Source organism: Rhinopithecus bieti, unplaced genomic scaffold (assembly GCF_001698545.2).
Source record: "Rhinopithecus bieti isolate Rb0 unplaced genomic scaffold, ASM169854v2 scaffold_13348, whole genome shotgun sequence".
In the NCBI taxonomy this organism is placed as follows: Eukaryota; Metazoa; Chordata; class Mammalia; order Primates; family Cercopithecidae; genus Rhinopithecus; species Rhinopithecus bieti.
In genome coordinates, this window is record NW_016808764.1 from 5,620,562 (window position 1) to 5,645,290 (window position 24,729).

The following is a 24,729-nucleotide window of genomic DNA, read 5'->3' on the forward strand; positions in this document are numbered from 1 at the left end:
TGGAGAGGATGTGGAGAAATAGGAACACTTTTACACTGTTGGTGGGATTGTAAACTAGTTCAACCATTGTGGAAGACAGTATGGCGATTCCTCAAGGATCTAGAACTAGAATTACCATTTGACGCAGCAATCCCATTGCTGAGTATATACCCAAAGGATTATAAATCATGCTGCTATAAAGACACATGCACCTGTATGTTTATTGCGGCACTATTCACAATAGCAAAGACTTGGAACCAACCTAAATGTCCATCAATGATAGACTGGATTAAGAAAATGTGGCACATATACACCATGGAATACTATGCAGCCATAAAAAAGGATGAGTTCATAACCTTTGCAGAGACAGGGATGAAGCTGGAAACCATCATTCTCAGCAAACTATCATAAAGGCAGAAAACCAAACACCGCATGTTCTCATTCATAGGTGGGAATCAAACAATAAGAACACTTGGACACAGGGCGGGGAACATCACACACCGGGGCCTATTGGGGGATAGGGGGATGGGGGAGGGATAGCATTAGGAGAAATACCTAATCTAAATGACAAGTTGATGGGTGCAGCAAACCAACATGGCATATGTATACCTATGTATCAAACCTGCACATTGCATGCACATTTACCCTAGAACTTAAGAGTATAATAATAAATAAAGAAAAGGAATGAAGTACTGTCTCATGCTACAACATGGATGAACACTGAAACATTATGCTAAGTGAAAGAAGCCAGACATAAAAGGTCCCATATTGTATTTTATTTATATGATTTTATTTATATGAAATAGCTAGAATAGGTCAATCCAGAGACAAGAATGCAGATTAGTGGCTGTCAGGGCCTGGGGGGAGGGGAGAATGAGAAGCAATTGCTTAATGGTCATGGCGTTTTCTTCTGGTGTGATGGAACTGTTTTGGAACTACATAGAGGTAGTATTTGCCTGACACTGTTAATGTACTAATACCATGGAAGTGACCACTTAAAAGTGGTTATTATGTTAAGTAAATTTCACCGAAATTTTTTAAAAACGAGAAAATGACTACCAACACGATACGCCAAAATACCCCTCCCACTCCAGCAAAGTCAGGGATGTGTGGACAGGGGGGCAATCCAGGAGAAGGTGAGGGCACTGTATTAAAACAAAGGGGTAAGTGAACATCTCAGCTCTTCCCCGTCACTCAGCACCTAGGGTGCTGGCAACCAGGCCCCACCTTCCAACAAGGAGTGTAGAAAGGTCTCCTTCAGGAATTTAACCTGCCCCAGAAGAATATATGAGACCAGGAGTTCAAGACCAGTCTAGGCAACATAGCTAGACCCTGTCTCCACAAAAAAATTAGCCAGGCAGATGGCACACACCTGCAGTCCCAGCTACTCGGGAAATTGAGGCAGGAGAATCACCTGAGCCCAGGAGATGGAGACTGAAGTAAGTTATGATTGTGCCATTGCACTCCAGCCTGGGTGACAGAGTGAGGCCGTCTCTAAAAATCAAAAACAAAATACATAATGGGAGTGGGAAGGGGGTCACTACTCACAACAGCAATAAAACACCTAGGAATAACTTTGAAATAGGTGCAGAAAATCACAACTTTCCCAGGAATAAAAAAGGTGAGTAAATGCAGATATCACGTTCCTGAGTAAGGAAGTGCAATCCTGTAAAAATGCCACCCTCTCCCAGTTAATTCTATACATTTACCCCAATCCTAAAATTATGATTATAGGAACTTGACAAAACTATTATCAAATGTATCTTAAAAGTGTAAGTAAACAAGGGGAGCCATAAAACATCAAAAACTGAATAATGAAGAAGAGGATGGCACTGACAGTAATGTTTTTCTGCCCTCCCCTAAACCAGTGGTTAACAGTCCTGGTAGCACATTAAAATCACCCAGGAAGGCCAGGCACAGTGGCTCACGCCTGTAATCCCAGCACTTTGGGAGGCCAAGGTGTGCCGATCACCCGAGGTCAGGAGTTCAAGACAAGCCTGGCAAACATGGTGAAACCACATCTCTACTAAAAACACAAAAAATTAGCCAGACGTGGTGGCAGGCGCCTGTAATCCCAGCTACTCGGGAGGATGAGGCAGGAGAATCGCTTGAACCCGAGAGGTGAAGGTTGCAGTGAGCTGAGATCGCGCCACTACACTCCAGCCTGCACAACAAGGCGAGACTCCATTTAAAAAAAAAAGAAGTTTCAGAAAAGACAGGATATTTACCTATTGTCAAAGTATCTCACCATAAGATGCTTATTAATTACAAGGGGAAAACAGTAGCTTAGTACTAGGGGAAACATGGCAGACATTGCCTTCAACCTGGCAGATATTGCCTTAGTTATCAAAGTTACTGACAGCAATAGGACACATAGGTGTCACGTACCTCCTGCTATGATGCCATGAGAAGGACAAAACAACATTTCATGGTATTTCTGCCAGAAATACATAACCGGAATCTACCGATGACGAAATGTCAGTCAAACCCGAAATAAGGATGTTCTACAAAACAAAGGGCCCATACTCTTCAAAAATGCCAAAGTCATGAAAGGCTAAAGAACTGTTCCTGACACATGAAATCAAAGAGAAATGACAACCAAGCAAACCATGATATTCGATCCTGCATAAGAATTTTTTTTTAATTTTGCTATGAAGTACAATAGTGAGACAAATGGCAAAATTTCAATAAAGTCTGTAGGTAAAATGATTGTATTTCAAATCTGGAATACTGGAGAGAAGTCCAAGATAATATAATCAATATGCATGGTATATTTCTGATGCTCACTCCATCTGGAAGTGGATCATGCAGTAACAACTTGACAACTAGTAAAAAATTATCAGGCTAAAAAAATTGTAGTATTGTACCAGCCTTAATTTCCTGATTTTCATAACTGTACTTAGATTATGTAAGATAATATCCTTGTTTTTAGGAAATACATGATGTATTTAGGCACAAAGAGTTAATATATCTGCAATTCACTCTCAAATGGTTCAGAAAAAGATTATAAACACATACATATTACAGAGAGAGAACAAATGTGATAAAACAGTAAAATGTTAACACATTGGGGCATCTGGGTGAAGGATACATGGAAATTCTTGGTACTATTTTTGCAACTTTTCTCTAAGTCTGAAATTATTTCAAAATGAAAAGTTAACAATAGGCATGCATTTTTTTCAAGAAGCACTGTTTTTCTTCTTTGCTTCTTTAATAGGAAGAACTGTGCTTGAATTCTGTCATTCACTGATCTCTTTGCCCCAAACCATCATTCACTTAATCCAATCAACATTCATTAAGTCCCTACCATATGACAGGTATTAAGGAGGCTAATGAAAGGCAGATGAAAAATAACCCATAGCCTTCTCAGTCTAGTAGGGGACACGCACATACAAATAAATATTAGGAACTATGTGATGTCATAATATTCGTATGCACAGAAGGTCTGTGTCAGCTAATGAAGCCAAGTCTGTTACTAGAGGTCACAGAAGATTCCGGGGCTCCAGATAAGACTGAAAGGAATTCCTCAGGCCAAAAGGGATGAGGAGTACATTTCAGAAAGAGTAACCAGTATGTACCCCAAAAGTCCCACAGGTGTGAAAACACATGCATTATTGCTTTAAATCCTCCTAACACCTATGGAACAGGTACGACTCCTCCCCAGACTGTACCTGTGCCCTTAATCATGAGGGTTTGATAGCAGACACATGATGGACTGGCAGAGGGACCGAGATAAGGGCAGACAGGAGACTCTGCTCTAAGAAAGAATGATGGCCTAAAATAAGAACAACAGGGCAAGTGGAGCAGAAGGAATGAGTATAAAATATTTAGGAGGCAAAATGAACAATAAGGGTTCACGTGTGAACAGGGTGAGGTGGAAAGAGAAGTTTGATTCTCAAGCATCTGTCTTGGGAGACTAGATGGATCATGGTGTCATTCACTACAATAAGGGATGTGAGAAAGGAGCCAGTCTGAAAAGAAAAAACAGAATACTATGTTTTAAAATTTGAGGAGTCTGTGGACAATCGAGGTGAAAATAGTAAGCATCTGGATGTGAAGTGAGATTTCGCATCACATCTGGATATGAAAGTAATAAGTAATCAGGCATAAAGATAGATGGTATACAAGAACGGCAGTTCAAACCGTGAGTGCTGAACAGACAGGCCAAAGAGAGGGTCAAGACCAAGACAAAGGATGAGAGCAGGACCCTTGCGAACTCCAAACTTTAAGGGTGGCCAGAAGAAAAGCCCCAGCAAAAACACCAAGGAGGGAGGGTCAGGTGGGTCCTTGAACACAGGTTGTGTTGTGTTCAAGGTCAAGCCCAGGCTCAGCGTAGCAGCTGCACTCCTCCCTGATCCACACGCCTCCATTCTGTTCAAGTGCCCAAACTCATCTCCACCCACTCTGTTGACCTTGCCTCCTCCTTTGCTGGGATTAAGTCTTCCTGATCCAAATCACTTTGCCTTCCCTATGCTCCACCTTGAATGTCTCCATCTTCACCCACAGTCCCCCTTCTTCCTGTCTCAGAAGAAAATGCCCCCTTCACCTTTTAAAGGTTGAGCACAATCTACAACCTGTGTTTTACACTAAGGTCAAAAGGGGAAAACACACCCTGACTCCCTCTCTGGCTTTCTGCTTATTCCTTAGCCCATCTCACTCTGGCCTCTGCCCCTCCCTCCTACTGAAACTGCAAGCCCTTTCTTCCACACTTCTTTGCCTTGGATAGCCCACCCATCCTTTACATTCAAATCTGTCCCCTCCCCTGTGGCACCACCCTGATCCAGCCCAAGCAGTCTTAGTGGCTCCCTCTAACATTTTCTAATACTTCCATTTATACTTTACTTGGAACATGGATAATACTCCTACATAAACTGACCAAGGCTAAACTATTACTAAGAGGTCACTAAATGGTGAAATTTTTGAAGGCCAGAGTTTGGTCTTAGTCTTCCTTGTGGTCATCAGTACCTCCCACATTATCTTCACTAAATAACTTCAATAAATCTCTGTTTGGATAGTACCAAAAACCTAAAATACACTTATTTGATATTTACCACTCATGCCAATTACAGCAGAAGTTATCTACAGGTGCACAAAAATATTTGTAATTGACTGATTCATTTATTGCTGGAGCAAAGACGGTCACCTCAACGTTGGCTTACCAGTAATGAACACCGGAAGCAATAACAAGAAATACAAAAGTAGCTTTCATTTACTGAAGACTTAGTATAGTCAGTCCCTGTGGAATGTCTGACGTGCCTGATCTCACACAGTCTTGACATCAACACTATAGTGATTATTCCTCTGCACTTCATGTAAAGAAACTAAAATTTTAAAAAACTGGGTAAGCTAGGAAGCAGCAGTCTCCCCAGGTCTGACAAAAAGCCCAGGTGCTAGTCTCCCTTATGCTAACACAACTACTAAGGTGACCATGGTTCTGGTTTGGACCCTTACAGAAAAATCCAATGAGGCTTCTATCATTTCAATTACTCTATTCATGGAAGTTTACCCATCTGCTCGAAAAGTCTGTTAACTGGAACAACTTGACAGCCACCATGAAAGAATAATGTTGGGCCCTTACCTTACACAACACAAAAAATTAACTCAAAATAGTTCAAAAAACTATAATATAAGAGCTAAAACTATAAAACTCTTAAAAGAAATTATGGGGTAAATCTTTATGACTTTGGATTTGATAAAGTGTTAGATATGACAACAAAAGCACAAGCAACAACAACAAAAAAAGATAAACTGGACTTCAACAAAACTAAGAACTTTTGTGTTTCAAAGGACATCAGGTAGTTAAAAGATCACCCACAGAATGGGAGAAAATATTTGCAAATCATATATCTGATAAGGGTCTAGTATTCAGCACATGTGAAAATTCCTAAAACTCAACAACAAAATGCAAACAATGCAATTTTAAAATGGGCAAAATATTTGAATAGACATTTTCCCAAATATGATATGCAAATGGCCAACAAGCACAAGAAAAGATGCTCAACATCATGTCAGTCACAAACACAAATCAAAACCGTAATGAGATACCACTTCATACCCACTACGATGGCTAAAACTAAAGAGTCAGACAATAATCAAGTATTGGCGGGGATGTAGAGAAACTGGACCCTCAAACACTGCTGATAAAAATGTAACACGGTGTAGCATTTTGGAAAACAGTCTGTAAGTTCCCCCAAATGATTAAACATAGAGTTACCACACGACACAGCAGTTCTATTCCCAGGTATGAAGAGAAACGAAAACATAAGTCCACACAAAAACTTGTGTGGAATGGTTCACAGGAGCATTATTCATACTAGCCAGAAGGTGGAAACAACCCAAATGTTCATGAACAATGAATAAACAAAATGTGATCTATTCAAACAATAAAATATTACTTGGCCATAAAAAGGAATTAAGTGTGATATATGCTACAACATGAATGAATCTTGAAAACATCACACTAAGTAAAGCCAGTCACAAAATACCATATTATTTTATGATTCCATTTATATAGAAGTCTAGACTTGGGAAATCTGTAGAAACAGAAAGCAGAATAGTGGGCCGGGTGTGGTGGCTCATGCCTGTAATCCCAGCACTTTGGGAGGCTGAGGCAGGTGGATCACTTGAGGTCATGAGTTCAAGACCAGCCTGGCCAACATGTTGAAACCCCATCTCTACTAAAAATATAAAAATTAGCCAGGCTTTATGGCATGCGCCTGTGATCCCAGCTACTCAGGAGGCTAAGGCTGCAGTGAGCCGAGATCACACCACTGCACTCCAGCCTGAGCGACAGAGCAAGACTCTGTCTCAAAAACGAAAAACAAAAAACATACAACTATGGCACAGTATATCTTCCTGAATGCTATAAGATGCCAAAAAGGCTACTTAAAGGAGGTCACAGTCAGTCCTGAATCTCAATATGAGGTTTTCCCAACTAAACTATGGACATATCTTTGCCTAAAACAGTAAGAGTTGCCTTCTTCTAGGAAAATATTACTATAAGAGTTTTACCATTATACCATCAAAAAAATATGTATGTGTATTTTACCACAATTTTTTTAAAATGTGTATCATTATATAATAGACATCTAAAAAGGCAGACTATAGTTAAACCTGCAAACCCAGGTGGCATTATGGAAACAGGAGCTCACTTACCTCTTTGACTGAGAATTCCTTCAGGCCTAAATATTTCAGGAGTCTCAAAGGCAAAAATGCAGTCGCTTTCATGGACTGTTTCCAGGTCGTCTGTATCACAAAAGGAACGATGGAACCCATCATAGTACATTTCTGTTAACACAATCTAAAAATAGGAAAAATGTAAACAGTTGGGTAACTGGAAATTCAATACTAATTGATCTCCCAATTCTATGAAATTCTCCAGACCATCAGGACTGGCAGTGGTCTGAGAGAGCTCCGAAACATCTCACAGAGCCCACTTTATTTGCCTTTAATGAGAGAATTTTGGAAGCACAATATCCTCTGAAACTATATTAACAATATACAGTCACCCCTGCATATCTGTGGGTGCTACATATGTAGATTCAACCAACTGCAGATCAAAAATATTCAGAAGAAAAAAAAAGGATGATTGAATGTATACTGAACAGTCTTTTACTTGTCATTATTCCCTAAACAATATAGCATAACAACTATTTACATAACATTTACACTACATTAAATATTATAAATTATCTGGAGATGATTTAAAGTATATTGGAGGTACAACTATTATGTATCCATAAAATAAAAAGTAAAAATAAAGTATACAGGATGATATGCTTAGATTCTCTGCAAATATTGTGCCATGTTATAAAAGGGATTAAAGCACCGTGGATTTTGGTATCATAGTGCAAGGGTTCCTGCAACCAATCCCATGGACACTGAGGGACACCTGTACTCTGATGTCAGAACTCTACGACTCTAACTCCAGAGTTCCTCTAAGTTTTGGTATAGAAGAGAACCAGGAGATCATAACGTCTAACCCCCATTTTCACTGAAAGGAGAGAAGCCAAGAGACTTCCCTCAAGTTCTACAACGATTCAGCCTCATGTCGAGGATGGAGTCCACATCTGACTCTGAGGCTTTCTCCCATATCATTTTATTTTCTATTTTTCAAGCCTAAACCATAGATATTTGTATTGAAAAAAAAAATCAACTCAAATGTCAAAAATACTAACTAGTTAAATGTAGTATAGCCTTACTGGAATTATAAAGCTACTAAAAAGAATGAACTATATATATTTGCACTAACATGCAAAGATCTAAGTAAATACAAAGCAAGGTAAAAACAGTAAGTGTAAACGATTCTACTTATATAAAATCATTAATGTATATATGCACAGAAAAAATCTAAATGAATACTATATAACATAGTATTAAAGTTAGTAACCCTTAGCATTAAGATACCTAGTATGAGATACTTCCTCTTTCTGTTATATTTCTGAAATGGTTGAGTATTTTACAATAAAACAGAAAAACAGGACAGGCATGGTAGCTCAAGCCTGTAATCCCAGCACTTTGGGAGGCCAAGACAGAAGGACTGCTTGAGGCCAGGAGTTCAAAACCAGCCTGGGCAACATACCAAAACCTCGTCTCTATGAAAAATACAAAAATCAGCTGGGCGTGGTGGCATGCGCCTGTAGTCCCCACTATTTGGGAGGCTGAGGTGGGAGGATTGCTTGAGCCCACAAGGTTGAGGGTGCAGTGAGCCATGATTACGCCAATGCACTCCAGCCTGGGCAACCGAGTGAGACCCTGTCTCAATCAATCAATACATACATACGTACATATATACATACAAACAAACAAACAAACAAAAGAAACAAAAGATGGAGAGGAGAACACTGGAGATATTTAAAGACTTTATTACATGCTCAGCTGCGCTGTCTACTGAAAAAGCATTGGACTGGGCATACAGGTTCCAGTCCAGCCTATCACCAACCAGCCCCGCAAACCTGAACAAGTCACATGTCTTCTCTGAGCCTCTTCCAAATAAGAGTTGCACTGGACCCCTGAGGTCCCCTCTACCAGCACTAACATTCTGCAGATTTACCAGGTAAAAGGGGTTGGTGGCATACTCCACAAACAGTCCAGCAAAAATGTTCCTGGCACATTTTCCTTCTAATGAATTTAATGACCATGTTGTTTTTCTGCCGGTGAGCATGCAAGTAAAATTCATTCTCTTCAGCAAACTGAGGTCAACAGCAAACTTGTAATTATTTCACCAATTTACACCACATGCAAAAGGAGCCAGACAGTGCTGGAAGCTGTAAAGATGCAACCAGATTTGCCCTGGACACCACCAAAGCCTCGCTCCCTCTCTTTCTGCCTTTCCCTAATCCTGAAAGGAAGAAAGAGCCAATGGGCTTTTCAGAGTAGGAAAGAATATGAACATTTTATCAACATGCCAGTACTTGGCCTACAAAAATATGAGATATTTGCCATATTAGGGTAACACTGCTGGCTGTATTTGTTTTACTGTGGTAACTTCCCAAACGAGGCCACATAAGGCCAAAGTATAAAACACCTTTATTATTCCAGGAATTACATAGTAGCTTCCAGAAGCTACTATCTAGGGAAAGCAATTTAGCTACTGAGTCATCTTTCCTTAATAAATCTTAAATAAGGAATGTTTTTCCAAATAAAATAATAATAGCAAATTGAGTAAAAGCTATATGCAGAAACATGTCAAGTCCAAACAGGTCAAAAGTATTTTTGGTCAATTTCAACATAACTGCTTATCAAACATGCATCCCAAAGGGAACTGGCATGGGCACAACTTTCCTTTCTCTTCTCTAAACAAGGTAAGAGACCCTGGTCCAGCCATAATGAGAAAACAAAATGTATTGAGCATCTATTACGTATAGAACACTGTACTAGCAAGATATCCACTCTTACCACCACAAGGGGTTTTCTAGTGTCACTGCTCAAGTTTTCAAAGCCTCTTTGACTATCAAACGCTGCGAGGACGCTCCACTGCCCACATACACATCCATAGGAATGATTTAAGAAGGGTTAAGTAATTATACCTTATGAACAAAGCTACAAGAAGGACTTGGTATAAAGTCACAGCTTCTCCTTTTCTTTTTTGAGACGGAGTCTCGCTCTGTTGCCCAGGCTGGAGTGCAGTGGCATGATCTCAGCTCACACCAAGCTCCGCCTCCGGGTTCACACTATTCTCCTGCCTCAGCCTCCTGAATAGCTGGGACCATAGGCACCCGCCACCACACCGGCTAATTTTTTGTATTTTTAGTAGAGACGGGGTTTCGCCGTGTTAGCCAGGATGGTCTTGATCTCCTGACCTCGTGATCCACCTGCCTCGGCCTCTCAAAGTGGTGGGATTACAGGCGTGAGCCACCGTGCCCAAACTCCTTTTAAAATTATATATACAATTACATGAAACATGAAGTTTCTCTATATATTTTACTCTTTGGGGTCTTGATTTTTTTTTCCCTCAACTCTAAATGCAACTGGTTTTAAATCTCTAATCATATTCGGCAAAGAACTATAAAAAATTCTAAGAGAACAGAAAGCAATACTTTTGTGGCTCATGTGTAACTGGCCTTAGCAGACTTATTACCTGATCAGTGGGGATCTTTGTTTCCATAGACACTGCTTCCCGAAGTCTGGCAACAGTCCCAGACAGAGGCACAGCCACACCAATCCTCATGCAGTGAGAACATTTCCCTTGATACACTACAGTGACATATAGAGGCCTGTACAGATCAAAGTCAGATCTTCTCATTAGTCACTTATTTCAACTAAAACATAGAAATGCAAAATAAACCTGAGCTGAAATCAACAAAAATCTAAAGCTAACCCACAGTGTTACTCTGAAGCCAAATGGAAAAATTTCACTTGGCTCTAAGCAGAACTATCAAACAATCATCAAGATCTTTGGAAAAGGCAATCGTCATAAAATGAACACTCTATGAAGCAAACAAAAATATATCTACACTTCATTCTGTGCTTTGTATTTTCTTTAGAACAGCGTTTAACTCCTGGAAATGTTGAGAAATTGTTCAAAATAAAGCAACTAAGAAACAAGAAATGTAAAGTAAGGTCTCTAGAGAATCTTGAAGCCACTCAACAGCCCTCCCCCTCCCCCGATACTACGTTAGGATGACAAACCGGGTCAGACTAAATAGCCTCTGCTTGCCTCATGTGCCTGCTTACCCTGCAAACTCAGGAGGGCATTTATTCTTGTAAGGTTGTAGCAATGACTGTATTCAATCCCATTATTAATCCCATTACCTGTCTAAATAAGTAAGAAGATCTAATAGGAGCCTACAGAGGAAAAGGAATACAATAAGAAAATACAGCCTTCATTTTACTAAATCCATTCTTACCTTGTGTGGGGTAGAGGAATTGGCAAAGAAATGCAAAGGAAAGGATCAAAAGTGTTGCTCTGTTTCTGACAATGAGGACATGTCAAAGAAGATCTTTAAAACAAAAAGGTAAGACACTCAACATTAAAATCACCCAGAACTATGTCAGGTAAACAAAATAAGTGGGAACATCTGATTTGCTCATACCTGTATTGGGCTTGAAAGAGTTCTTGTACAAAAGTGCTACAGACAGGAAAAGATGGTCCCTCAGGCATCATATCAGTCTCTGACGGCGGCTAAAAAAAAAAGAAAGTACAATTTCTTGTACTACAAGACTAGGAAGACCAATTCTTGGCTGAAGATGAAGTCAGAGAATCACAAATGTCCTTGACTTCCTTTACAAGCTATGCATCAAGTGCAGATACTTCAGTGACGGGCACCTGCTAAAGGAGCCAGAACACAGCAGGCAGGATGTGGGTCACGTGGACTCATCCCCTCACACAGACTCTGCCTGCGATTGTCTCTGCATGGCACTCAGCCAGGCAGCTCCCCTTCCCCAGGATGCTCCAGTTTCCCTCCAATTCTCCAATCTCCTCCAAGAAGTAATCCTCAACCACTTTAAAAGTACTAATGGTAGCCGGGCACGGTGGGTCATGCCTATAATCCCAGCACTTTGAAAGGCCGAGGTGGGGGGGGGGTGGATCACTTGAGGTCGGGAGTTCGAGACCAGCCTGACCAACATGGAGAAACCCCGTCTCTACTGAAAATACAAAATTAGCCGGCTGTGGTGGTGCATGCCTGTAATCCCAGTTACTCAGGAGGCTGAGGCAGGAGAATCACTTGAACCCAGGAGGCAGAAGTTGTGGTGAGCCAAGATTGCGCCATTGCACTCCAGCCTGGGCAACAAGAGTGAAAGTCCGTCTCAAAAAAAAAAAAAGTACTAATGCTTCCCATGCCTAAATTCTCTAGTACCTATTAGCTATGCTGTGTATGTTAGTGCCTCATCACACTCTACTTCATGTTGTATTTAACTTTTCGTGTCCCTCCGCCTAACAATTAGTTACTAAGCACCATATGCAGAGAGAACTGTACAGAACATTAGGATACAAAGATAGTAAGACCCAGTGCCTGACCTTGAGGATGTCTCAATTTGGTGGGAGAGTCAGCCACATGCATATAGTCATATGACAGAATAGAGTGTTCAGGCACAAAAGGACCTTGAATCAGAATAATTTAACAACTTACCAAACCTAGAAATTTAAAATTTGAAGTACAGAGCAGAATTATCAAAAACTTTAAAAACTGCCCAAGGGAAGCAACTCTTTAGTCTTAATTTTTTCCATTATATAAGTCATTTTATCCATATTTGTAAGACTACATGTATACAATTAAAAATTAATCACTATGTTTCTCAATGAGAACATTCTGGGGCTTCTATAGTCAAATCCAATCCTAACAGCAGAGAAAATCCATACGTTTCTTTTGTGATTGTGTATTCATTCGAGTGAACTACAGAGTATGTGTGAAAAGAATAGAAAGCAAACATATTCTGCTTTAAAAACAGTTTAGTGAAATGGAATCACTTTTTTTAATCTGAAGTTCATCATACATGCAAATGTTTCCCCTCTCATTAGACTGTAACAGTTCTTGTATCTCACACTGCCAGCACAGTAGCAAACAAAATGAAATGTCCTTTAAGTAACCATTGAATCTTCTACTCACTCAGAGCTTAGTCAATTTCATTGTATGAATGCAATGCAACAAGTCCTCAGTAGAAGAATCTACACGCTCTCATGACTAGTTGACTGCCCTAGGGGAGCATGCGTCCTTACCTTCAGAGGTGGCTGGCCACTCTGCTTCACTAAATGGTTGAGGTCTTCGTGAACTCGGTCCAAAAGCCACAGTAGAAACTCCTGAGCATCATGCTGGGAATTTCCCCGGTACTGCAGTGCATTCTTTGACACAATAGTCTATGCAGGTAAATAAATCAGCATGAACAGTTGTGAGTTCCTGGCTTTAAAGAAAAACTATTTATTCATAATCCCAAAAGGGATGCAAGATCTCAAGCATGTTAGAGAGTACTTCCCAGAAGGAGTGCAAAGTAAAAACAGATGCCAGTGTAAAAACCTCACCCCTAGAAACATGTACCAGAACCCTTAAAATACACTTAATCCAGCAATTCTACTTTTAGGAGTGTATCTAAGGAAATCATCAGAACAGCCTGTCAAGACTTCTAAGAAAATATTAATCAGGGTTTATGAAAGCAAATAATTGGTAATAACTTGGACATCTTAAATAAGAGAATTGGTTAAGAATAGGAGGAGATCGGCCGGGCGCGGTGGCTCAAGCCTGTAATCCCAGCACTTTGGGAGGCCGAGACGGGTGGATCACGAGGTCAGGAGATCGAGACCAACCTAGCTAACATGGCGAAACCCCGTCTCTACTAAAAAATACAAAAAACTAGCCGGGTGAGTTGGCGGGCGCCTGCAGTCCCAGCTACTTGGGAGGCTGAGGCAGGAGAATGGTGTAAACCCGGGAGGCGGAGCTTGCAGTGAACTGAGATCCAGCCACTGCACTCCAGCCTGGGCAACAGAGTGAGACTCCGTCTCAAAAAAAAAAAAAAAAAAAAAAAAAAAAAAAAAAAAAAAAAAAAAAAAAAAAAAAAAAAAAAAAAGAATAGGAGGAGATGAAACAGTAAAGACAGTTAAATTATGATACAACTATATGACATCCTTAAGAAATACTATATTAAGTGAAAAAAGTTATAAATAACTAGTGTGAAATGTGAATGTATTCTTGTAAAAATTGTTTGGGGGGGTGTAGACATATACATACAAAGAAAAAGTTCTAAAATAACACATACCTACGTATTAAGTATTATCTCTGGGTGATAGAATTACAGGTGCTTTTTTTCCTTCTCACTTTTCATATTTTCTACAATGAACATGTTACATAACAAAGCAGGTAAAAGTTTTGTTTCAAACTGTACGAGATTGATTTACATTGCTTTTGCTAAAATGCTGGACTTTTATTATGTAAGATACATAACAGCTTCAAGATTCATCACTCATCAACAAAGATTTAATAAGTGTCTAAGATACTAACAGCCTAGTGAGGGGGACAGGGAGAAAGTCCATGCTTACAGTGTAGCATGATGGGATAGTGGTAACGGATGCCAAGTTTCTCATAGAGAGGGAAGTTACAGATAAGCAAGGAGGGAAGGCAATGAATCAGCTGAAGTCAGTATAAACTCCTATTTAGCTTAATACAAAGTGAACAGATAAATAAATACAGATATTTATATAAACTTGGGTTCATATCCATATATGTACACTGAAAGGAAAAGAAGTAGTGACACCCCAGTAACAACATGCACATCCAGTGTCCATATCTTGGTTTCTAATACCATTTTCCAGTATAAAACTAGGGCTCCTTGGAGAAACGCCGATTCTAGGGTTGGGACAGGGGACATATCAAAGAGACACAGGAACCAACCTAAAAGAACTCCCAACAGTCAAAGCTGGAACAATCTGATTAAAAGAATAAATAATATTGGGTTATAACCCAATGTATAAAAAAGTATAAATTGATATAACGACTGAATGAATAAATGAGGGAGAAGAGGTAAATCTTCCTTACAGAGGAATTCCAAATAAGTTATATCAATAATCCCCCCTCCAGGAGGTAGAGCTTACCACCCCTACACCCTGAGTGTGGGTTGTGATAATGACTTACTTCCAAAGACAGGAGATTGGAAAGAGGAGTGGAAAGTAACTTACAGTTACTAACACAGTAACTAACACTGCTTTAGAGAGCTGGGCAAGGTTGACACCATCAGCAGTAAGTCATGTTGCTAGCATGTGCACTTGACATGTGATGAAAAGAACATTTTACCTCTGGTCTTCCTCCCAAAAACCCATGGCCTCAGTCTAATCATAAGGAAAACATCAGACAAAACCCAAACTGAGGAACATTCTGCAAAAAAAAAAAAAAAATGTGACTGGTGCTTCTCAAAACTATCAAGGACATCAAGGATAAGGAAAGTCTGAGAAATAATCACAGACCAGAAGAGACTAAGAAGACGTGACGACTAAATGTAATGTGTTATTCCATGGGAGCCTGGAACAGAAAAAAGGCACAAGAGAATAACTGGGGAAATCTGAATAAAGTGTCAAATTTAGTCAACAGTAACATACCAATGTTAGCTTCTTAGTTATAACAAATGCACTATGGTGACATAGGATATTAACAAAAGGGAAACTGAGTATGGGCTTCGTGGAAACTCTATGCTACCTTTGCCACTTTTCTGTAAATCTAAAACTATCCTAAAATTAAAAGTTTATTTAAATGCGAATATATATATTTACAAACTTTCTATAAATATAAATATGGCAGTTGTGTATAGACATATCATAGGAAAAGAATAGAGGCTAATTAAGAAGTAGGAGGATGGCGGTGTTAACTAATAGACAAGAAACCCTTTCAGGAGATGTCATTTGAGCTGGACCTTGAAGATAAAGAGGCAGGGATTCAAGGCTGAGGAAGTAACATGCACACACACACAAAGGTACAGTATGACACCTTCAAGGAAGACCAACAAGGTCAACAGGCCTGAAATTCCAGGTCTATTAGACCAAATGGAAGGAGATGAAACAGTAGACAGATTAGGCAGAGTAGCAGGAGATGAAACAGTAAAGTCAGAGGCCAGTTCAGGAAAGATATTAAAGACCACTCAAACATGGCACAGGGAGCTGTAAGTGAACTGGTAAATTAACATCATGGGCTCTGGAGCATGCAGCTTGAGATCAGATCCCCATTCCCCCACCTCCTATTTGTGAGGCCTGGGACTACTCTCCTCCAAAGCAAAATGGATAATAATGACTCAGTGTGATGATTAGATTTTGAGAATGTATGCCAAACATTTCACATGTAAATGAGATATAATCAGCACTCAAATTTTAGCCGTATTATATATGGGAGTAAAGAGAAAGCAGGGGGCCGGGTGCAGTGGCTCACGCCTGTAATCCCAGCACTTTGGGAAGCCAAGGAGGGTGGATCACGAGGTCAGGAGATTGAGACCATCCTGGCTAACACAGTGAAACCCTGTCTCTACTGAAAATACAAAAAATTAGCCAGGCGTGGTGGTGAGGACAGAATGGGAAGGCAGATTTAGGAGAGATTTAGGAATTCGAGCGGTAGAATCAATAGGATTTGTGACCTAATGAATGTGGAGAGGGAGGAAGGAGGCATTAATGTCACTCAGGGGTCTTACCTAGATGATGAGCAACTGGTAGCATCAAGACAGAAAATAAAAAAGGAAGAAGTCTGGGAAAGAGTTCCCAGAATTGGTCCCCGCTTTCGAATCCATTGTAGCTAAAGTTCTATGGAACCTCTGAATGGAAGTTATCTGGTAAACAACTGAAAACTACAGATCCGTGCGCTCACTGCAGGAGTCTGTGCTAAGGACAAAGATTTGGAATTCAACAGATGGGTGGTGGTAGAAACCTCAACTAAGGCTGAGAGTGCCCAGACATCATCTATGAGAGATCGAGTCAGAGGACAGAATGCAGAGGTAACCTATATTTAGGTGGGGGGCTCAAAGAAGACCAAGAAAAAAACCATCAAAGACGTAGTGAGAAAATCAGGAGAATGGTGTCCAAGAGTCAAATGAAGAGAGCTTCATGAAAAAAAGCATGATTGACAGTGTGAAATGTTGAAGAATGATAAGGAGGCCAGAGAACTAAAAACTGTCTGCTTTATACTGCAATTAAGACAACGATAACAGAGGTGAAAAGAAGGAACAGATTTGCAATTTGCATCACAATCTGATCATCAGTTTGATGCGAATCAACAAGAAAATGTTCATTTATAGATCTTGAGATTCAGATTTGGGAGGAAAATAACAGGGATATTACAGAGAATATGGAGGTGTCACTGACACAACTTACTGAATAAAATGAGCACAGGAGAAGGATCCTGATAACAACAAAGTTTCAAATACCTGGAAGGGACCACTGGATGCCATCTCAGAAACAGGTACACAAGGAGGAACAGGCATGATAGGAAGTCTTCACCACACTACAAAACCTCCCCACTAAATCATCAAATTCAGGGGCTTTTTTCTCAGTCTTCACATCTGTCTCCCTTTAGCATTTTGTATATATATAAATGTCCTGTGCATGGTGGCTCACGCCTGTAATCCCAGCCCTTTAGGAGGCTGAGACAAGTGGATCACCTGAGGTCAAGAGTTCGAAACCAGCATGACCAACATGGTGAAACCCCGTCTCTACTAACACAAAATTAATCAGGCGTGGTGGCACATGCCCGTAATCCCAGCTACTTGAAAGACTGAAGCAGGAGAAATGCTTGAAGCTGGGAGGTGGAGGCTGCAGTGAACTGAGAATGCGCCATTGCACTCCAGCTTGGGCGAAAAGAGCAAAACTCTGTCTCAATAAAAAGAATAATAATAATTTAAAAAAAAAAACACCTTATTCCATCTTGAAATGGTTTGGCTTGTGGCCTTATGTTCCCCTCATTTAGAAGAATCAAAACCAAAGGCATTAGTATGTATAATGGAAAAATGTGAGCCACAGAAGAGAAGATTTCCTAATTTAAAAAAAAAAATGAATAGCCGGGCACAGTAGCTCACACCTGTAATCCCAGCACTTTGGGAGGTTGAGGCAGATGGATCACCCGAGGTCGGGAGTTCAAGACCAGTCTGACCAACATGGAGAACCCCATCTCTACTAAAAATACAAAATTAGCCGGGCGTGGTGGTGCATGCCTATAATCCCAGTTACTCAGGAGGCTGAGGCAGGAGAATCACTTGAACCCAGGAGGAGGAGGTTGCAGTGAGCCGAGATCATGCCATTGCACTCCAGGCTGGGCAACAAGAGCGAAACTCCACCTCAAAAAAAAAAAAAAAAACACAAAAGAGAATTGATAAAAAACATCATTAGCACTAACGAAACCTTGGTTGACTCGGGATGGAAGACAAACATGTAGATGTCACTATACTGACAGATTGAAAGAGGAAAGCAGATGACACCAAGGTCTCCCACTTCTGACTTAGGTAGATAATGAAACCAAGAACAGAGGAAGAGATTAGGGGACCACAGTTTTGAACAAGCTGCATTTGAGGTATAAACATGATCCCAAGTGAGGTTAAATCTGGTGCTCAGGAAAGAGATCTAAGCTGGAAATCTGAATCAGAGCAGCACACGCCTATCATATGAGACAGAACCCAGAGAACATCCGGTGAGAAAAGGAAGCAGCCGGGACAGAATCTTGAACACTGGAAAAGGTCACAGAAAAGCTGCCCGTGAAGAAGCAAAGAAGTGGCAGCCAGGAGAGAGAGAGTGGCATCATACAAGTGAGAACAGACAAACCTCCACGGAGGCAGAAGCAACAATGAAAACTACCACAGAAAAGGCAAGTCAGACAGTCTCTGAGGCAGATCCTCTGGAATAGCAAATTAAGAGGTTGCACGCTCATGTAATCTCAATGAAGCAGAATACTTATCAGAGAGGGTTAAAAGAAATAAGGCAAGGGTTTGAATGACTGCCAGAGACCATTCTTCATCACCAAGGAACTCAGTTATAAAAGGATAGAGGAAAGATGCTGTGACCATCTGGAAGGGACCTTCAGGAGCAGAGGGACCCACATGCTAAGGGAAGGAGCTAACAGAAAGGAAATATCTGAATAAAGATGATTCTTCAGGCTGTGTGCAATGGCTCACACCTGCAATCCCAGCACTTTGGGAGGCTGAGGCGGGCAGATGACCTGAGGTCAGGAGTTCAAGATCAGCCTGGCCAACATGGCAAAACCCCATCTCTACTAAAAATACAGAAATTAGCCAGGCGTGGTGGTGGGCATCTCTAATCCCAGCTACTCGGGAAACTGAGGCAGGAGAGTTGCTTGAACCTGGGAAGTGGAGACTGCAGTGAGTCAAGATCGCATCACTGCACTCCAGTCTGGGCAACAGAGCAAGACTCTTACTCAAAAAAAAAAAAAGCGATTCTTTGGTAAGGGGAAAAGGAGAGATTGATTTAACAGAGGCTGTAGAGGCACTGGCCTTAAACAGAAGGTAGGTAGGAGAGATGGAAGAGAAGGGGGTAAAGGTAGTCCTGGATGCAGATAAGCTAAAGACAGGAAGTCAGGGAACCTGGTTTTTTGAGTTTGTTTTGTAAAAAAAAGTAGAGGACAACTGCTAAGAGGAGCTCTTAGGTGTAACAGGGGTAATGACAATCTCATGGCATATGGTTGGGCCACACAAACTGTCAGAAGTACAGCAAGCTTCTGTTCTGAATCCTCTCTCTTATGGACTCCCAATGGGGAAAAAAAAGGAAAAAAAAAGTTTTCAACATAGACATTCCAAACAAATTAACTGAAATCAAACTCTTCATTATGTTTAAAAACAGATAATTTATACACAGCATCCATTCAGATTTCAGGGTGGAGACCACATTCAATTATCAAGACTGCATTAAATTTATTTACGCTTCTGTCCACTATCACTTCAACTCATCCACACTTATCCACCAGTTGCTGTGTTCTAATGCAGACTGCCAAGGCTGCTCAACAACATGTTTGTTGGGCATGACCAAACAGGTAACAGGACGTCCACAACCCTCGTAACTACGGCAAAAACCATTCTGGGTCAACCCCACCCTAAATCACTACATCACACCCTAAAGGAAATTTAAGGAAAAGAAAATCTCAATACACAAACACAAAAGGTCCTCTTTCTGCCTTTTTACCCCTCACAATGGTAACTTATTCCCACTGTTCCCACTGCAGATACCCAGGGGACTACTTATCTTACCTCTTCCTCAGACAAAACAAAACATAGAAGAATCTAATGGCCAATCCTTTAGTATGTGTCACAGAAAAAAGAAAAATAGCAGGAGTCAAGAATCCTAAGTTCAAGCTTCGGCTCGGCCACAAACCACTGGTTATCAGAGGCAACTCACTGAACCTGTGATTCGAATCCTTATTTATCAAATAAGCAGATGAGACCCTGATTTCCCTTTTACGATTTTTTTTCATAATTAAACCTTAGTTGATTTGATGTCCTAAATCTTTCTGTATGTTTGCAGTTTTGAAAAAGTTGATTATCAATGTCCTCTGTAAACAGAAGCATTGCTACAATCTGAGAAATCATTTAAGTATGTCATTTCTATAGAAAATAGAACGTGGGCCGGGTGTGTTGGCTTATGCCTGTAATCGCAGCACTTCCAAAGGCAGAAGGATGGCTTGAGCCCAGTTCAAGACCAACCTGGGAAACATATCGAGACCCCATCTCTACTTAAAATAAATAAAAATAAAATAGAAAAGAAAAGAAAAAATAGAACATGGTCTTTCTTAAAACTAGTCTTACATATTTGTGTCTATTTTACAGAATTTGGGTACAGTGCTTCTGTTTGGAAAAAATATTAAACTGAGTCTCTTGATCTCCCGGCTTAAATCCTATACATCCTACTATAAACAAGTTTGACCACTGCTCCAATTTTCCCCTCAATTGGGATGATCCTTAGCATACAGTACTAAATAATAAAGTAAAAGGCAAAACACTTACCAGGTTTTCAAGTTTCACAAAATTTCTCCTTACCTTTCAAAGAGAGAATGTTTTATTTTTTTCCCTTAAAGAAAAAAAAAAAAAACGAGTTGGAAACATGGGTCAGAAAAGAAAAGAGCCATAAAATTAGACATGAGGGTCTTTCTTTCTGTAGAGCCCTAGTAAAGAGGCCGAAGCATCCCAGGCTCCAGGGAAAAAGTACTGACTGTTCCAAGACATCCTTCACCTAACACCAGGAAGAAGAAGAAAAAGCAATGGTCGGTCACTGGTGATTTCCACCCATGGGAAATGGATGTGGCAATACTGGTCTGACATGAATGATGGGGAGTTGGGCTCCTCTTTTGCGAAGAAGGGTAGCTTGCAAGACTCATCAAACCCAATCATTGCCCACTTTCTTTGATTATATGCCAGAAGAAACACAAAATTTGTTTCCAGTGATCAGGGACAAAACACACACATACACACACACACACACAAACACACACACACACACAGAAGAACTCAGGAGGACAACAGTATTTACTATTTTAGAAAAAGAAATAGACAAAATGCAAACAGCTGGGTTTATAGATGGTATTTAAAAGTGAAATCTGGTTTCTGGGCTGCTGCTAGAAATAAAATAATAAGCAGTTGTCTTAAGAAAAGTTTCATCTTTTGAATTTTACTTTCAAGACACCTACTAAGTTGATGAAGAATAATTAGCTAAAACATGAGGGATAAAATTTGTACAAATAAATGAACACTGTAAAAACAGATACAAGCCATGAAAAAATGGTAATATAGTGTCCATGCAATAGTATGACATACTAGGACACAGAATAAATAGGGCCTTCTGTGCCCTTCATCCATTCTTCCTCCTTATCTTCTCCTCTGAGGGGAGGTCTTTTAACAGAAGGCACAAATAAGACTGAGAGATCCCTAATATTTGCTGGCTGGGGCAAAAGGCCCTTGAAAGGGACCCTAAGGCCTCTAGGTTTTCATATGTACTTCCCCTAGGGCTGGAATGCCCTCCACTACACTCCTCAAACCACTCTCCCTCCTCAGAAAGATAAGCAGGGGACCCTGGTGGGAGAGGAGAGAGAGATAAATGAGGCACAGGGAAAGGGGGGCTTCCATGCAGGATGGAAAGACAACCTGATGTGGACAGGAACAAATGCCACACACATTCTTTGGACTCTGTTCACATTTGGTCACAGAGCAAAGCATGTTATTCCTGGTACAGGTTGAGTATCCCTCATCCAAAATGCTCAGAACCAGAGGTATTTCCAAGTTCATATTTTTTTCAGATTTCTGATTATTTGCATTGTATTTACCAGCTGAGCATCCCAAATTTGAAAAGTCAAAATCCAAAATGCTCCAATGAGCATTTCTTCTGAGCATCATGTGAATGCTCAGAAAGTTTCAAATTTTGGAGCATTTCAGATTTCAGATTGTCAGATTTAGGATGCTCAACCTGTACAGAGCTCCTGATCCTTCCAGGCACAAGGGCCAAGCATAGGATAACTCAAGTATCGGTGTCCCTCATATCCAAGTTCTCAGGATCCAAACTCAGGAACCAAACAGATTTGGATAGCAAAGAATAGCCGCACTGCTATAAGATTAGTGTCAGATTTTAAGCAAATTCATATGTACCAGAAAGACCCGGTGGCAAGGACTCACTGCTGAATAATGACTAGTAAAATATACATTCCTCACCTAAAAGAAAAGGCTATAATAAAGGGGTTGAGTAATGGTTACTGCATTTCAAGAAATTGTAACTGACTCGTGAAACCACAAAACTAAGGGTTGAAGAGCCAGGATAAAAGGGAGAAAAAGTGAAGTGGATTCAGCCAGATGAACAAGAAGCAAAAGCTGTCCCAACAGATTATACAAGTAGCAAGAGAAGACCTCCAAGTAAGTATTTACACAATGGCTAAAACTTTCTGCTAGAAATGCAGCAGAAAAAGAAAGGCTGGATTATGAATACCAGGGTTCAAGTTCTCTTCCTACTAGTTCTGATTTTTCTTTCTTTTTTTTTTTTTTTTTTTGTTATTGTTGTTGTTGAGATGGAGTCTCTCTCTGTTATTGTTGTTGTTGTTGAGATGGAGTCTCTCTCTGCCCAGGCTGGAGTACAGTAGTGCAATCTCAGCTCACTGTAACCTCCGCCTCCTGGATTCAAGCGATTCTCCTGCCTCAGCCTCCAAGCAGCTGGGACTACAGGTGCACGCCACCACGTCCTGCTAATTTTTGTATTTTTAGGAGAGATGGGGTTTCACCATGTTGTGCAGGCTGGTCTTGAACTCCTGACTTCAAGTGATCCTCCCATTTCAGCCTCCCAAAGTGTGGGATTACAGGTGTCTGTCACTGTGCCTGAACTTGCTACCATTTTTTACTTAACATGTGTTTTCTCTGAGCCTCAGTCATCTTTTCTGCAAAATGGGAATGGTGATAGTAATGCTTTTCTAAAAGGATTACTGTAAGGCTTTAATGAGATCATAAAAGCATTTTATAAAGTCTAAAACTCTGTACCGATGCTATTATGCAGTTTTGAAAAACAAAAAAAAAAGAAAAGAATCACCCTATAATACTACATGATCTTTAAAAAATGCCAAAGAGAAGGAGAAAATATCTAAAGCACTGGTTCTCAATCCTGGCTGCACATTAGAATTACCTGGGGAAAGTTAAAAATAAAAACCACATCCTGGAAGCAGCCCACTGCTAATTTTTTTCAAGTGTGACTTATTTTTAATGACTATTTCTAATGTGAAGCCAAGTCTGAGAATGAACACAGCCACACTGGAAAAGCTCTGGAGTTTCACTTCCAAAAGCACCAAAACTTACAGGAGGCTCCTTTGTCATAAGTGCATTATATGACCTCTTACATTATGTTTTATTCATATCTCCAGGACATACCATCTCACATGCATCACTAGACAGTGAACAGGAATATGTCTTACTCAATATTACTTCCCCAATACCTGGCAAATACAATGCTTAGTGCAAAGGGTAACAATAACAGTTAATATTTACTGAGTGCTATACTGTATCAGGCATTACGCTTATTGCTTATAGATGTTGTTTTCTATAAAATTCACCCTTAAAGGCTGGGTACAGTGGCTCATGCCTGTAATCCCAGCTACTCTAGAGGCTGAGGCAGGAAGATCGCTTGAACCCAGGAGGCGGAGGTTGCAGTCAACTGAGATCGCACCACTGCACTCCAGTCTGGGTGACACTGTGAGGCTCTGTCTCAAAAAAATAATAAAATAAAATAAATAAATTCACTCTTAGGAAATTCCCTATGCTGTATTTTATTTATAGATGAAAAAACTTAGCCTCAGAGAAACAAAGTAACTGTTCTAAGTTATCACTCTTCTTTTTTTCTATTTTGAGACAGTCTCGCTTTGACCCCCAGGCTGGATCGCAGTGGCGGGATCTCGGCTCACTGCAACCTCTGCCTCCCGAGTTCAAGCGATTCTCCTGCATCAGCCACCCGAGTAGCTGGGATTACAGGCGCATATCACCATGCCCAGCTAATTTTTGTATTTTTTGTAGAGAAGGGGTTTCACCATGTTGGCCAGGCTGGTCTCAAACTCCTGACCTCAAGTGATCCACCTGCCTTGGCCTCCCAAAGTGCTGTGATTATAGGCATTAGCCCACCGTGCCCGGCCAGTTACCACTATTCTTCAACCTCATCTGATTAAAAAAGTCTTAAAATATTTTTGCCCATAATCCTTTTTCAACAAAGTCCCTTAAAATGCTTTGTCCCCATATAGGACTCAGCATCATACAGGGCTCAGGTTCTTCATTCTACATGTCAATTTTCAATTAGACATAAAGCATGACTGAACTACAGCTGTACCAACCTTG

At 40.4% G+C, this 24,729-nt stretch overlaps 1 protein-coding gene across 1 annotated transcript in view; it reads right to left on the reverse strand.

The window, feature by feature from the left end:
• USP31 (ubiquitin specific peptidase 31) overlaps positions 1 to 24,729 on the reverse strand; it is a 96,064-nt gene that overhangs the window by 31,736 nt on the left and 39,599 nt on the right. Inside the window, exons 2-6 of the mRNA XM_017887203.1 lie at positions 13,139 to 13,276; positions 11,514 to 11,602; positions 11,328 to 11,420; positions 10,559 to 10,694; positions 7,135 to 7,279 (exon numbers count right to left, since the gene is read on the reverse strand). Coding sequence (XP_017742692.1) covers positions 7,135 to 7,279; positions 10,559 to 10,694; positions 11,328 to 11,420; positions 11,514 to 11,602; positions 13,139 to 13,276 — 601 coding nt within the window. The remainder of the gene's footprint in view (positions 1 to 7,134; positions 7,280 to 10,558; positions 10,695 to 11,327; positions 11,421 to 11,513; positions 11,603 to 13,138; positions 13,277 to 24,729) is intronic.